Below are 16788 nucleotides of genomic sequence, written 5' to 3'. Positions count from 1 at the left end.
CTCCTTCCCTTTGCTTGCATGTCACTATGGATAAATGAAATGGCTGAAAATAGGGAGGCTGGTAGATAATCTGTCAGGGCCACAGAGCGGGCAGGCAGGGTATGGGAGTTGGTGTACGCTCAGGGCTGTTGAGAAGTTCAGCCGTAGCCCAGACACGTCACTCCAGACCTATCACGGCTGATGGCTGCGAGGGCCAGCTCAGACTCTCCTCTTATTTCCAACTCTTTCACACTCTCTTCTTGTCTTAAGCTTTTCTCACAGTGAACCCAAGTCCTCTCTTCTTTTCATCCTCCTACATATGGTTGTTTTCTTCATGCGTCTTAACATTCTGCTTTCTTCACCCCTTTTCTTTGTTTTCTACCACCCTTCCTATTTTCCTTTCGACATTTGCGCATTTAGTTTCACCTGTTTAATTCGTTTTTTTTATCCTACGGTTACATAATAAGGATGGATATAGTGATCAGTGATTATATCCGTCCATCTGTCGGTGCAGAAGTTTTCATTAGAAAGCAACAGAGACACTGCACAGCGTTCTGTTTACAGGGCATGGATGTGATGTGTTTAACTTGTAATCACTGTAGCTGAATTACAGGATCCCTCCATATTCTACACCTGCACTAAACAATGATCAGAGGCTGTTCAGCTGATGATGAGTCTTCGACAACATCTTCTTGCTTTTTATTGGCAAAAACATCTTGTATTCTTGCTTAAAGGCAACAAAAATAATGAAATCTATTGAAAAATCATTTCTGTAAACTGATTAATTGTTTGAGCTCCAACAAAAGTTGAGAGTTGCTGCTCCTTCCTCTCACTTCTGCCTGGGAATCTAACCTTGGTGCTTAAATGTGATGCTCTACACAGCTTTGAACACACCAGTCTTTCTCAGAGAGAAGAGTGACCAACAGTCACGAACTGAAATCTTCTATAAAAAGAGATTGGTTTGGTGGTTGAGACATTGTGTCCTCATTACCAGCCCCTGAAGCAGGTAACCCCCTATTCAGACGTCCTGTGTTGTTTTTGTCATTTCTAAATGTAGTATTTACTGCTTTAATTAGATGTTGTTTTCTGGCTGGAGCATCACAGTGTTGTTTTTCAGTCTATATTTGTCTTTGTTTGTGATTGGGCTGTGTGTGTGTGTGTGTGTGTTCAGGGTTGCTGAGGCCTGTTTTTTAACTGATGTGATATCAGAGGAGCAGTTGAATCTGATTCCTTTGGCTTGTACCTCTGCCTTTTTCATTTCACCTCTGCTGCCAAGCTGGCGGTAATACACACATTCAGGCTTAGTGCATGAGTGTTGACATTTGCTGAGGTGTGTGTTTATATGTGTGTTTGTCTGTCGGTGCGGGTGCATCTAGTTATTGATTATTAGCACTTAAGATTTGTATTTATCCACAAACCAGCTTTTTGGTTTTGTCCGATGACTGTACCCGTATGTGTATGAGTATACAGATTTTTTTTTCCAGTATGAGGTTAAATCAGCCGGGTATAAAGTGCTGACACACATTTAATCAGAATAATAGAAATGCATGCACATGACTGCTACACACACACACACACACACACACACACACACACACACACACACACACACACACACACACACACACACACAGGGTAAGAAATAAACACACTTGTGGCCCTATTAGATGTTGGGGGCTTTTTGTGCTTCTGCCCACAGGGACTATGAGGTTTAATCAAGCAGCAGGCCTGTGTTGGTTTACTGTGGCATTAAGGATAAAAATAGGCTGCAAGGAGCTGCGTCTATTGGGCAGCAGAGCCCCTCAACACAGCTGCAAGGTGTGTGTGTGCGTGTGCGCGTGTGTGTGCGTGCGCGCGCCTCGGTTTGTTTTCTCTGTCCTGCATGATGTCTTCAGAAAGAATATTTGCATATAGCTGAAGGACTGAAAAGCTCATTGGCTCTTATGTGTGCAAGTGTAACTTTGTGTTTTTGTGTGTGTGGGTTGTGATAGTCTGAAAAACAGATATGCATAAAGATATTTATAGGCTTTAAATGCATTGTGATTTCTTTTGTAGCTTTTATTTATAGCCATCTAAATGTAATTTTCACTGCAGGTATTTGAATTTTATTAAGCATATATACACCAAACTGCCCAGAGTCACATTATTAAAGGATTAGTTTCACAGCAAGATATGCCACATGCATGAAGCTGGAGTTGGGACATACTGTATTCACCCTAATGTTACAAACATACTGTATATGAAGATGGATGATGCATTTCCACTTCCTCCCACTATCCAGGACTAAAGCCTAAATATCCTGAATATGAACTTTTCCATTTTGCACTTATGACATCACGTGGAGACAGTTTGCACAGTAGTGATTGTGGGATGAAGCCAAGTTTCAGGTGTCAATCTAAACTGCAGCCCGCCACCAGGTAGCAATCAAGATGCTTTGGCTTCCCTTTTGGGGAGCAGTCATGTCGTCCATCTTTGTCTACAGTCTTGGATGGGAAAGCTTGTAAACGGGGTCCACAATGCTTTTACTTTCACTAAAATGCAGTCTTAAGCTAAGCTAACCTCCTGGCTAATAAGGTTTAATTAAATAGATTGAAAACAATATCAGCCTCTAGTGCGCAGGTTAGTTTATTTTCTTATAAAAGCTGTAACTGATAGTTTCAGAGCTGCCGTCCAATTACAAACAAAACAAACCAGAAACCCTGAGTGCTCAGGAACCAAACTAACATACGAGCACACAAAACATTTGGGTTTTAATTCCAACCTCTTCAGTTCAGCTGTAAAACGATGTCTGTTTATCATGAACTTTGCACTTGATACACAAAACACCAGTTATTCTGTGTTTTTCCTCTTCCCTCACTTCACTTCAGGGTGGAAAAAACCCTTTAACAGCATTCAGAGCATCATGGGATACTTCAGCTCTCCTGGAACATAGACAAATTAAATTCTCCTTAGGCTGGAGCCATTTAAAGACCATGACCAACCAATGCTAAAGAAGTCCTGAGAACATTAGATTTGATTGCTTCAGAAGCTGTGGCGAAGGAGGAACCTCTGTCTCCGTCGGCGGGTGATTGGCTGATATCCAGCCTAAAATCAGACTTGTTGGGGATGCCATTGTTAGTGTAGGAGAGATTTAAGGTAGGAGGGTGAGGAAGTCCTGGGAACGAGCAGTTGTGATTTTTATTGGTTAGTATGTCCGTGAAGGACAGAGGAGACTTCGTGTGCAGTGATGAAACATCACATGACCACATAAAGTGGGTCTCTGTGCTCATTCACATGAGGATTACTTATCGTTTGATCGTAAGCTACTTTTTCACACTGCAGATAACTCAGCCGCAAGCTTTGGGAATATGGGTTTATAGTGTGTGTGTCTGCGTGTGGGTTTTCTGTCCCTTGTGTGTGCTTGTGTTTTGGAGTGTCTTCCTGTGCATGTGTGTGTCTGTGTGTGGGCATACAGTATCTTGGGCTTCATCAAAATTTCATTGACGCTATCAGCCAAGCTCATTAAACATGACAGGAGAAAGCTGCCGCCGAATGGCATTCTGGGTAAAAATATCTCCACTTTAGGCCCCCCACAGCCTCTACTCTGCATAGTAACACATTAACAGTGGAGGTGTATGAGTGCATGTGTGTGTTCGTGCTTCTGTCTTCACTAAATAAATGCTAATGCTTCTTTTAAAAAGGACTTTCTGTGTTTTAGTTTTTGGGGGTCAAATCTTGACCTGATTCCTTGTTAGATGTCACTGACCTCTTGGGGGATCTGTTCAAATCCACAGATATTAAAGTCATTTTAGATTCTAGTGGAGGTCCCAGACATGTCAGGCTGAATTTTGGGGGAAAATGTCCCTTAAAATTGAAAAAAGACGATGAGAAAGAAATCTAAAGCCCTTTTTTATGTGATTGTATAGCCTTAAAAAAAAAAGTGTAAACACAATATAGCTCCAATAAAATGCTGAAACAAGGTGATTAGGGCTGCAACCAAAATTATTTTCATGCTATTAGTCTGCTGATTATTTTCTTGATTAATCAACTAATGGTTTAGTTTATATAATGTTAGAAGCTATCAGACATGGTGTTTCCTCTTTAAAAATTACTTAAAGAATCAATTGATTACCAAAATAGTTGGTAATTAATTTTCTGACAGCTAACTGATAAACTGACAAATCATTTCAAGTCTAAAATCTTCCATGCTGAGGCTATCAATTCCGATTTAGGTAAAATTTCCGATTTTCCTTTTTAGGAAATCACGTTTTTCCTTACTATGAATATCACAAGAAGTAATAATTCATTAAAACATCTTAATATTTGGAAGTTGCAGGTGTTGGTGACCTTTTTTAAAAGCTGAACCACAGTACAGAGCTCATCATCTCCGTCCTGCCGCTGGTGTAGTCTCCTCTGCTGGGTTGGTTATGTAAGAGTGGCCTGGTTCCTCACCGATGTCACTGTAATGTCACCACTCTGCCTTTGCTGATGGCACTGACGCTCCTAAGCATCACAACACCCCCCTTCCTCCTCCTACCTCTCAACCAATCACAGAGAGACAAAGTGAGTGATGTATTTTGGAATCAGTCCCAGTGGCCGGTCAAATAAAATAGTTTGCAGACATGACGCCACAAGCATCCACTGATTTGTTTATTTGACTGTGGTCTCAGTTTATAAAGTACCACCACCGAGTATCATTATTGCAGTGAACTGATTTGTGTGGGTTTTTTAGAAGAAGACATTGGGTGACGTTGTGTGCTCTGTCTGGGATTTCTATAGAACAACATATACTTTATCTTTTGCATGTACATGATGTGTGTTTTGGGACACACGCATTTTTCAGACATAGGTCACTTACATAAATGTATCAGTGGCAACCCTTCTCCTCTCGTTTACTTCCAATCTGTGCGATGGAGGAGGAGAATACAACATTCACACATCAATAGCACTTTTCATTCACAGCGGAAAGCACTCACTCAATACTTAACATCAGAGTTTTGTCAGAGGAAAAACCCAATGTTTTGTCAGAGGAAAAACCCAAACAGTGCATCATATTCGAGTGGCAGACTTGTTAAATTCAAGAGCATCCAGCAGTTCCACATCCTGTTTTCGTCATAAGAGCCTTGAAGCAAAGACATGGTTATGGCTTTTATTGTGAAGGCGATGAAGGAAGTTTGGATTTGTATTCCATGACAATGACAGACACACAGCTCCAGGGTTTTTAGTCATGATGCAAACAGTTAGAGCTGCAGGCACTCACTGTGGTTTATGGTGAACCTCAAAACTCCATAATTATTGTGCAGCGACACACAACTTCATTATGTCTTGGTTTTTGACATGTGTCATGTGAACGTGAGCTTTATTTATAGCAGCCATGTAAAGACACTGTAATTAAGAGTCTGAATGGTTCCTTAAACACTCACTCACTGGTCTATTGTCTCACTGCTCTACTCTAAACTATGCTGATTCATATAGTGAATATAGTGCACATATTGTTTCTCAGTTAGTTATTTCAGTCAGGATTTCTCTGTAACCTCCTGACTGTTGTGTCCTACGGAAGTAAGAATTTGTCATCTTCCCACTGCACGAGTTGGAGGTGATAAAAAGGCGATCGCGGTTCAGGCTCAGTGACACTTAGAAAATGTCCACACATTGTATGAGATGGGTCGTAGCTATGTGGGAACACAGCCGAGCAGTGGAGGCAGTAATCGTCTGTTCTGCTGCATTTCGCTCTTACTCATCTTTTCCCTTTCATCCTCCCCTTCTCTCCTCCCCCCCCCCCATCAGACTGTCAGTCCCAAGGCTTTTCCTCCTCTTTTCTCCCTCCGAACATCTATTTCTCCTTTTTTATCTCAGTCTAATTTATACTGTACGTCCTCCACCTCCTCTATCCACAGCTCACCCTCTGATATCTGTTTCTCTTTGTCAAATCAAATCCTTTTCCACATATTGATTCCCCCAGCAAAATGAAATCCCTCATGATTGCAGGTCATCGAGTGTCATGTGCTCCCTCTCACTCACTCACTGCTGGCAGAACTATCTGATTCAGTGTTGGAGTAACCACCAACCGTCAGTGCTCTGGATGCTGATGGAGATATGAGTGGGCATACAGTAATGTTACAGTGTGTTTCTGAGTGGTCTGCCTCAGAGCATTTGCTGCTTATTCCAGGCCAGAGGTTTTCAAACTGAGAAAGTGAGGATAGGTTGAGAGGTGTGTGCTGGAAGTTAGTAACTATTGATCGACCTGCTGATTTGGCCTGTTTACCAGCATGGTCAGCAGTTTGGTGCTCCACATCATCCTTTTTGGAGTGACTTATTCCAGAGCAGACCTGCAGTCACGGTTCACGTCCTTTTCCTTTCTTCATTTACTCATGAGCTGTTGTTGACACCTCGTCCACAAAGTGTCCAGAGTGTATTTTGTGCTCTGTTCTATTGGGTTTAAATTTCACTGCCACATCACAGCTCATTGACTGATAATTTGGGATAATCGATGTGAAGCATTGAAGCAGAGATGAGTTAATTGGTGTGTTTGTGTGTGAGAATGACAGATGGGTCTCAGGATTCCTGCCATCTTCCCAAGGGTCAGTGAATCCCAAGGGAATATACACCACTGGCTGAGACACTCACTCACTCACTCACTCACTCACTCACTCACTCACTCACTCAGAGCCCTCCAATGTTTTGGGGGCTTCCATATCTTCAGAGACCAGAAATGGATCCAACAAGGTCTCCTTCTCATATTTTCAGCCAGTACCATTTCCTAACTCGTTCCTCGCTCGATGCAGTTTGTCAGCTTGTTATAACTCTGACCTAGAAAACTAAATAGAGATTGAAGAAAATGAGGAGGCACCTCAGGAGTGGAACATAAATCAGGTCGGTTATCACTGAGGGGCTGCTGAGCTGTCGATGCTCTGAGGTGTCATTTTGGTAAATTCATTTCGTCTTAGCGTGGCGGTAATGGCACAGGTTTGTGGTTGTTAGTACGTCAAAAGACTCCTCAAGGCAAAGTAGAGGGTAATCTGTTTACTGCAATCTACACTAAACACATGGGATTTCCAACTCCACAAGATTTCCCAGAAACCTTTTTATTGACCCAATTTTAGCTTCTGGGATGCTGTTTATGTCCAGGTATCAGTCAAGTGTTAGGGTTAGATCTGTGTACACGTGTTTTACAATCATTCAATAGTTGCTTATGATATCACTCTACAAATTCCAAATGAAGAATTCTTAAGCAATAACTAATAGACTTTAAAACAAACCAGTATATGATCAGCGATCAACCAAAAAGGGAATAATTAAAAGGGAATCATCGTTAATACATTTTTCCATTTTATATGTAAATCAATATATTTTTTTAATGATTTCAACCATCACTCAGCCCTGTCCTACACAGTTTTTCCTGGATCTGCCCCAACAAAAGAAACAAACAAGATGATAACATAACCTAGAAATAACTAAAAAGACCAGCCTTCAAACCTCAAAGTTCAAAATCAAATTACACAGAATAATTGCATTTGAACAAATGTTCGAATCCCAGCTGTCCTGGAGCCAGGCACTGAGCCCTGTTGTCACACCGGGTGTTGATCACAAAACATTAACAAAATACCAGATCTTAGAGCTTCTTCAGTTTAAACAGTAGAAACCGTGGCCTGGACAGGACGCAGTCGATAACCACGCCACACTGCCTCGACCCTGTGTGGCTGAAACAAGAACCCGCGGAGGGAGAGGTCGATATATTGACGCGACCGTCCTCCCGGCGAGCCTCGGCACAGGCGTGACCGGCAGCACAGCAGCTGACAGGAAGTGTTGATTAGGGGCCCTGCGGCTGGAAACCGGCTCCACTTAGGACTATTTGCACGATAAAGCACTGCAGCTTTAGCAGCTGGGATTGTACTGTACTCCTCCAGGCTCTCTGCTCGTTCCATATATTTGCATCCTATTCTGCTGGACTGCTGCTCACTGCACAAAGCTGAATGTAGCACTGAAGAAATGTATTATTAACAAGACATCAATATGTCTTATTAGATGTATTAAAATGTTATAAAAGGTCTTGTGTGCAATTGTCATCACTTAACATAAATCTTAGTATTGTCACAATAACACAATTTGGATATCAATAGAAATTAAATTCATTAACTATAAATACATGTGACAGAAATAAAAGTTGTAACTAGCAGCAAAACATAGGTCTTTATTGTTGTGTATTTGTCTTTATTCATTTGTTTTGTTGTTGCAAGACTGGTTATTCTTATTTTTTGATGTTCTTATATAAATATAATTGGTGCAGCTTGGTTTAATTTAAGGAGACTGTTGGGCCTTGGCGGAGGTATGTGCTCTACTGAGTGCCATTCTTGTCAATCTATACAAGATCCTTTCAATTCAAATCAAAACGTATTGTTTACAAAATATTGAATAGCTACATAAACAAAAATTCCGGGTTAATTTCCGGACAAATTGCATGTCTGTTTATCCACTGTCAGACAATGAACCAACATTTTTTTGTTTTTGCAACAATTAATTAATCATCATAATTGTTGTTAAGCTTCTGTTAATCTACTATTAGATGTTATTTTTTACTCAATCAGTCTTTAAGTGAAATGTCTTGAATTTAAATCTGTTTCGTCAGGTAGTTAATCTGTTAACATATGTGAATGTGCGTCAAAGGTAACTGGACTTGCTTTACATTAGTTAGTTGCCCTGCAGTTTTAGATCACCTGGATGACTGAAAGTCTTTAGAGATACCTCTGCATACACACACCAGAATGTCAGGATTCAGGTCAGGATGTTTGTACTCAGCTCAGATGAGGTTCTTTACTCTCAGTGAATATAAAACACAAAGCAGTGCTGTGATGAACCACTGGCCGAGAGAAGATGAAATGATGTCAGCGTTTGATCATCTAGTCTTTGTTTGGACTGATTAGACTGATGTGCGTATCATGTTGCATCAGTGTTCATGCTTTGTGCAGAATACAACATGAGAAGAAAGCTTCTCTTCTTTTCGTCTTTGATTTGTCTGTATAAAACCAACAGGAAGCCAAAGGGTCTTTATTGCCACATGGGCACTGGCTGCAGAACAGGTCAAAAATCCCCCCTCCTCCATGTTAGCTAATGGGACATCGACCCAACAAAAACTTTCATGTCAAATATATTTTTCTCAAATGTTTTCTGTCATTTTCTTATCACACTGATGTTTGTCCAACTGCATAGTTTAATGGTAAGTTTGGTTTTATGCGATAAAAATGGGGTGAAACAGCTGAGACTGACTCATGATTGGTCGAGTAAGTGTGTATCATTAGTGCGGCTCCATTCACCGATCTGTGCAGACTCTGACTTCAAATGCGCAAGATGGCAGTGTTCGTGTCTAGGACATTTTGGCTTCCTGTCTGGATAGTGGGAGGCAGTAAAGACATGCTATCCATCTTTATATACAGTCTATGTGTACTTCTCAGTATTTAGTGGTGGTGGGGGGGGGGTTGCTGCTGCTGCAGCAGCAGCAGCAGGGGTCCTTGTCATTGTCTGCTCTTCATGTTCCCACATTTTCCATCTCTAACCCCTAACCCTCTGCCTTTTGGAAACCAAGCCAAGCATCTCGACAGCACCCTCAGGCTCATCCCTCTCCTTCCATTCACGGTTTTTGCTTGTGTGGTTGTTTTAATGGACATGGACAGCTCCTCTGTTTGGCTCGATGGTGAATTTTGTGGCGTGATTGGCTGCTGGCCACTGACGTGATGTTCACACAGTCAATGAAAGGAGTTGAATGAGACACTTGAATTGAATACATTACATGGTGATTTTTTTTCTCCGCCATGTAAAGTTTGGAGCACCCTCCGCTTCTTTCTGCCGAGGGCTCTTTCTTTGCCCCAGTTTTTTTTATTTCCTGTTTAGCTGCTCACTCTGTCGCACTTTCGTTCCCTCTGACTCGTTGTTATACCGTCCTGCCTCGCAGCGATTGTCATTTCTCCACCTCCCACCTGTCTCATTCCTCTCCTACCTTCTTCTTTTGCAGTGATCCATCACTATTTCTCTGCTTTCTCTCTGGCTGTGGTCCCTGAACCCTCTCACCCACTGACTGCAGCATGCCTGTAAAGGTTGATGCTAATAATACTGACTGAGATCTTGCTCCAAGCCCTCCACCACGGCTGCACTTGTAAATACTATAGAGTTACTGTTTCTTCTCTTGGAAATACAGTGACATTATCCCCATCTGAACCAGTAGGTAAACAACCTAATTAAACTACATGAAACAGTGATGGCTGGAGCTCTCAGTCGGCTGCAGTTCACTCTGTGTAAGTGAAACATGGACAATTTAACACGAATTTTACAGATGAATCCCCTCTTATTTGAGAAACCAGAAATGCATCAGTTCTTAGAGTTTCTTTTAGTAGATAAACCAGCAGTTCCGCTGCCAGTACATAGAGGCACAACCTAGTGTCACCGGTACTACAGCTACCCTACGCTTTAACAATGTTTAAAAAGAAGTATCAATAGTTGGGGCAGGGAGGACAGAAATGGGGCAGAAGTGCAAAAAGCTCGCTAATAATAGTAATGATAATAACAACTTGGATTTATATAGTGCCTTTCAAGGTAAAGATACTCCAGGCTGCTTTACAGAGGTAGATCTCTCACAGTCCTTTTACTTGCTTGGTATAGAGTATTAAATCATATTGTACGAATCAATGAAATACTGAGTGTAGTGCATGAAGAACTTGAGATACAGTGGTAAAACCTAGTAAGTGGACCTTGTTAATAAAGTTTCTATAAGTGATTCAAAGTATGAGTCAAACCCAACAACACTTTTTATTTCAAACATTTTCAAAACTGTCACAGTAAAAGTAATTCGAATTTAAATCTACTAAATACAAGCATTAGGAACATTAGTGACAACAGAACCTCTGCTGGTTTAAGCTTGTACTGTATAATGTAGCTCTCCTCTAATGACGTCCAATGGATCTATGGGATCAATAGAGCCTCAGGGGAGCAGAGTGTGTGACAGCTGATGAGTTCTCAAAGGATTTAGCTCCTGAGCCGGATGCTGTAATAGAGTGACCCATGACCCTGAGCCTACAACCAGGAGATATTCACAAACAAGACGCATAGGGTTGAATGCGAGGAAAGGTTTTCTTCATCTTGCTTTCTGAAATGAACAAACTACAGTTTGTTTTGGTGTCACAAACAATATGTGGAACTCAGCCTTTAAACGTTTTTAGATATAATCAATTGATATTACATGAAAATGAAACACTGCTGCTTTACTACAGAGCTGTTTTCTACCTAAGAAAATCTTGCTAAACTAAAGTCATACACACTCTTCAACTAAACGATTGGCGATGAGAGCAAAACAAATGCATATTGACTTAATTGGCCACAGTCCACTGTGTGCAACCTACTCTGCGGCTATATTAACCTGAACCAAATCATTAACCAACCTAATGTTAGCCTAATTATTAGACTAAACAAATTAAAATATGCCAATTCTGATATGTTTACACTCAAAGCCTCAAGTGTTGAACACAACATTGATGGAGCGTTCTAACACTGAGTTAAGCTACAGTTTTTACCATGTTGGTCGTTGAGCTGTGACAAGTGAATTCTTGCAGCCACAGCATCACCCTCTTTTGAATTTGGAGTAATTCGAATAAAAATTATTTTAATGATCTAAAACAGGAAAGGAAATGAAGATTGGAAGTGGAGGGTAACACTATGAAAATGATGGCCACTTCATTTATGTATTTTTCTTTTCTTTGAACACACACGCACAAAGTAACAACCAAAAAACGCTGTTCAATCAGATATTTACTGATCCTAATGTGGAAGTGAGGAGCAGCGGCTGGCAGACTGGGAGCTGGAAGGGCTCAGCTTTTCTGTAAATATTTACTGGAAGATCCTGAGAGATGAAGGGTGATTTAAAGGTGGCCTGCATTGCTCCTGATTATTTACCTCAGAGCTTTGGAGAGGATCACTTTTGGATGGTACAGATGGTGCTGTCCCTGCTGCTGGGGATTTCAGCTTCAGAAAATGAAGTGTCTGCTGTGTTTGAGTTTAGAACTCACTGAACTGGCAACTATTTTGACGATTTAGATTTTTATGGAGCAAAAACCAAAGATGTTGTTTTAGCTTCTCATTTGTAACCCTAACCCTTATATGTGAAAATCGATCAACAATTTTGGGGTTTTGACCTGTTAATTGGATAAAATAGTTAATTCAAAGGCACCGACTTGGGAGGTGTTACAGGCTTTGTACTGTTATTTTACAGCTTGGGATTGATTGCTCGATTGAAAAATGTTATTTGCAGCCCAAGTCGAGTTCTTGATGTTGACTTTGTTGTAATTTTAGGCAGCAGATTTCTAACTGGTGCATGCGACAACTCCTTTAGTACAGTTTCATATGTTTCTAAAGTGATTAATGGTCCACTGTGAACAGAGGTAAAGAGATGAGGCCAGCACACACCAAATAGAAAGGTGTGTGTGTGTGTGTGTGTGTTTATTAGAGAGAGAATTAGATTCTTTCCACTCCTACCTTTCCTCTGTGGTGTGTTTATATTGGCCTGTTCATAGCCAGAACATCAGCATCGAGCTCTGCCTCAGTTTGTCCGCTTTCACCATCAATCTTAGCGCTGCTTTGCTCTCTCTGTGTGTGTGTGTGTGTGTGTGTGTGTGTGTGTGTGTGTGTGTGTGTGTGTGTGTGTGTGTGTGTGTGTGTGTGTGTGTGTGTGTGTGTGTGTGTGTGTGTGTGTGTGTGTGTGTGTGTGTGTGTGTGTGTGTGTTGTACTCCAAACTCTTGTCATCTCCTTCTTTGGCAAAGCCTCCTGCAACACCTTCCTGCCGCCTGCTCCTCTCCGTCCCTGCTGTCCGTCCTTCGGTGCTTTGTCGTTTTCTCGCCTCCACATTTCATTGAAATGTCTCTCGCCTAGTTATTAATTATTCCTCCCTCACCAACCTTATGTAGCTGATAGAAATGAATCACTGCTCTGTCAAATAAAACCCCTCGAAACTTTTATTTACTCTCATATTCGGCTTTGTGAAGGGGAAGGTAGCCTGGAAGCTTAAAGATTAGGGCTGAGGCGACGCGTCATATGGAATGTGGCTGCGCCTAATCAAAGCATGGATTCACCCAAAGAGCAAGCTGAAGCTGAACCTGTGCGCCTTTCTCGTCTTTACGGTAGTCTTATTTTAACCTGCTCAGCTTTTTCAGTCTTTACGGTAGTAAATCCTGGCAGCACAAGGAAGAGTTTCCTTCTCTCACTGAACAAGAGAAAGTAGGAACGAAGAGAAAAGAAGGTGTTAAAGCTGTTTAGGAGTTGATATTTGTTGAGATTGTTCTCAGTGAAATGTAGTCAAGAAAAAAGAAAGAGAACTTAAACTACATGTTTTAATTTTTTTTTCGAGTACCCTCCAGCTCAATGTGAAAATTAATAATAAACATTCTCAATAAATCATCCTTTTCTCCCTCTCATACTCCTTAAATCTACATTTCTGCTCTTGTGGACTTTGTGTCTGGAAGCTTCTGCTGTTTTCTTTCCCTCCCTGAGTTATTACACTCTCTCACCACCACTTATGGTCAGAAGGTCTGGTGTCCATGCAGCTGCTGCAATGCAGCCAAGTGGGGTTTGGTCGGGTATTATTTGACCATTGGATAAGTGGTCATCTGGTTGTGGTCAGAATGATTAAGAGCATGTTTCAGAGGGATAATGTTCCTGTAACTCTACTCAGGACCGAGCGATGCCAACTACAGCAGTTTGGGTAACACTGGACTTCATTTGCAGGAGCTTCATCACATTCAATCGTTTACGGGATCGTTCACAGACTCATCTCGCTATTTGAAGTGAGCACCTGTCTCGAAACCTGGCTGGGATGTTAAAAGTGAGAGGTTGTTGGGGTTTGAATCCCCCGCAATTTGTACGATATCAAATCAGGGTAAAAAAAAATTGCTTAGGAGAGGCTAAAATATAAAAAACTAACCTCTTCTGCTACCAACTTGATTTTAAAGTATAAATGATTCTAAGAAGCAATTCAAGAAGAAGGATGTAAAACCTGCAACATTGTTGATGTAACTGTACTCTTCGCTGTATATGGAGTAGGTGGAAGTATATTTTGTTTGCACACTTTACTTAATATAGACCAAGTAAACATTCAACCGATGACATTTCCGTTCAGATTTTCCTTTTTTAAATGTTGGTGTCCCTGCTGTGTCTCCTCACATGGGACTGATGGAAAAACACAAATGTAGGCATTCAATCATCTGACAGTGGTGGATCCAGAATATATATATTTTTAAAATTGTTCTATGTTCAAGCACATTGTGTAAACTTTAGAAAATACAATTCTTAACAATTTGTCATATTGGAAGACTGGAACACGTCAGGGGCCAATGGGCCTGGGCCCCAGCAAAATGTATTTATTTTTGTTTATTTATTTAATGTAAGTTGGATGTTTCCAGAAGTTCCAGGCAGGTTTTCTGAACTTTGGTAAACACACAAATCTCAAATCATACCTTACCTGCTGTTTTCTTTGAGTTTGAATTGTTATTGTTGTTACTGGCCATAACCTTCAGCCAGCGTTCACATGCTGATCAGAGAGCATCTGCTGAACATCATTCTGTTTACATTCTGTTGGAAGGCAGAGCTGGATGATGAATGGTACACTTTAGAAGTAGCAGCTGTGCAGTTGAAGTATTTCTCCGTCGTGGTGGATGTCTGCAGTCAGTTGAGGCTGGTCTAGTTAAATCCTCCACAAAACATATTTTTTAAGTATTTGGCAGGTGCTCAGTTAAGGCCTGGAATGCACCCATGATACGTGTTCTGGCTGTGATCACTCAGTTTAACATTATGCTGGAATGACACCGGAGGCCTGCTGCTCTCACCTCCGACACGCTTGGAGGACTCTATCTCCCATCTCCATCTCATCTCTGTAATCCGAGAGCAGCCGTGCCTGTTGCGGTGCTGAGTGGTTGTGGAGTCAGGCAGGCGGGCTCACAGTGGTCAGTGGTGGGGTGGGGGTGTGCGGGGGCCGTGGCACGGCTCGATGGACTGAACCTCCTCCTGAGGTCCTGAGGGTGAGGGAGGGGCTGTGTGCTGAATCTGCTTGAACTTAAAAGTAGAGTGGTGTCACGCTCAAAGCCTCATTATAACCATAAATAAGTGCGTGCTCTCTTATTATCTGCTGTTTGATGTCAGAGGACACGCTAACCGAGGGCGTTTGGGCCATGACGCGCTCTGGGAATGAGACGCTGCAAGAGCATTCAAGAAAAAAAAGGAAATCTTGAGTAACAAATGTTTACTATGATATCTGGTTAAGATAATGTTTTTAAATGTAAAAATTTCACTTTAAAGTACCCATGCAGAAACATCCATAAAGTTGATGAGCACACTGTGAAACATACCTACAAAATAGCAGAAGTGACACTATATTTTGAAACATACATCAATTCTTTCAGACGGACACTGAAATCTGGACTTTCTCCTGAAATTATCTGCAGGGGCAGTATGTGAGAATGCAAATGTCCGAGTTAGATGCTCTGGGCATTCTCCCACAGTTTTTCCTGTCTGCTCCCTTGTTAAAGCTCAGGATCCTCTCTTGATGAAAAAGAGGAGCCATACATGTAGACGTCAACTTGAGATTTGAGAGTTTTTAGTGATAAGGGCTGACACCGCTGAGAACGAAACCACGTGATTTCCGCAGCAGAATTTGCATCTCATGCTCTACCCAGACAGACACTACCCCTCGCCTGAAAGTTCCTGATATTTTGCTGTTGTTGTGAATGCGTCTGATTGGAGAATATCCTGCTGCATTGTTGATAGGTGAATGGTAAAATCAGGGTAATCTGCAGACCCTGAAAACAGCTATTATGTGTATGTTCTAGTTTAATGTGGTGATACTAATTTTAAGATTCCTGATTTAAATATTGTCAGGATGGAGTCGAAATAACTTTCAGTCACATAGTGAACAAGTAAATCATGTTTTCTCCTTTTCTTCTTCTTCTAGGCTCAGAGGAAGGAGGTGTTTCTCCAGGAGCGATACGGCCACTACAGCCTGACCGACCCCTTCCTGGCACTCCAGCGGGACTTTGAATGTGGGGCCCCCGGGGAAGCCACGGAGCGACGGCCCCTGGGCTCCAGCCCCATCTCTGTCCTGGAGGCTGTCATGGCACACTGCAGGAAGATGCAGGAGCGTATGTCAGCCCAGCTGGCCGCCGCCGAGAGCCGCCAGAAGAGGGTAAGACACCAGAGAGGAGGAGGGTTTCTGTTAGTGGGTGTGTGGGCTAACCTCTGACTCTGAAAAGGAAACTTAAATGTCCCAAGTATTGGTGCTATGGGAACATTTTGATCCCCCTAGCATCGTGTCCTTTTCTTCTACCCTTTGTATCATGGAAAAAGTTACTTAATTCTCAACTGGCAAACTAGGAGCTGAATTCTTTTAGATTGTCTGATTGTGATAATTATTATCTTAACCCGTTCAGGATTTGTTTTAACAGTGCGTTTTTTGGAATGAACACAGATCAGCTGCATAGCAAAATGTATTAAAGAAGAAACTTTTGGGCCAAATACTATCTACTGCTTTTCAACTAAACCCAGTCCCACATTTATTTATTAAAGCACTTTGAAGTCACAGATAATGAAGACAGGTAATGGAGTACCAATTATTACAATATATTTTAAATTTGACACACAATATATTACTCCTTTACACTAAAATTAGCATATATAGGCAGGTTTTTTTTAAACGGGGGCAAACATGCCGAGTTTGTCTTTCTTGTTTTTCCCGCGTGTCATGTTTGACTTCACGAACATGCCAAAATTAGGAGGCTCTCTCATCTCACCTTGCACGGTACAAA

The 16788-nt window shown here is 41.5% G+C and overlaps 1 protein-coding gene across 1 annotated transcript in view; it reads left to right on the top strand.

The window, feature by feature from the left end:
* Positions 1-16788, top strand: part of cttnbp2 (cortactin binding protein 2) — an 89161-nt gene that overhangs the window by 25818 nt on the left and 46555 nt on the right. Inside the window, exon 3 of the mRNA XM_035155962.2 lies at positions 15939-16169. Within this exon, the coding sequence (XP_035011853.1) occupies positions 15939-16169 (231 nt within the window). The remainder of the gene's footprint in view (positions 1-15938; positions 16170-16788) is intronic.

This window comes from Hippoglossus stenolepis, chromosome 5 (genome assembly GCF_022539355.2).
Source record: "Hippoglossus stenolepis isolate QCI-W04-F060 chromosome 5, HSTE1.2, whole genome shotgun sequence".
NCBI classification, from domain to species: Eukaryota; Metazoa; Chordata; class Actinopteri; order Pleuronectiformes; family Pleuronectidae; genus Hippoglossus; species Hippoglossus stenolepis.
The sequence above is the reverse complement of the archived record's forward strand: the minus strand, read 5'-3'. Positions and strand labels throughout refer to the sequence as shown.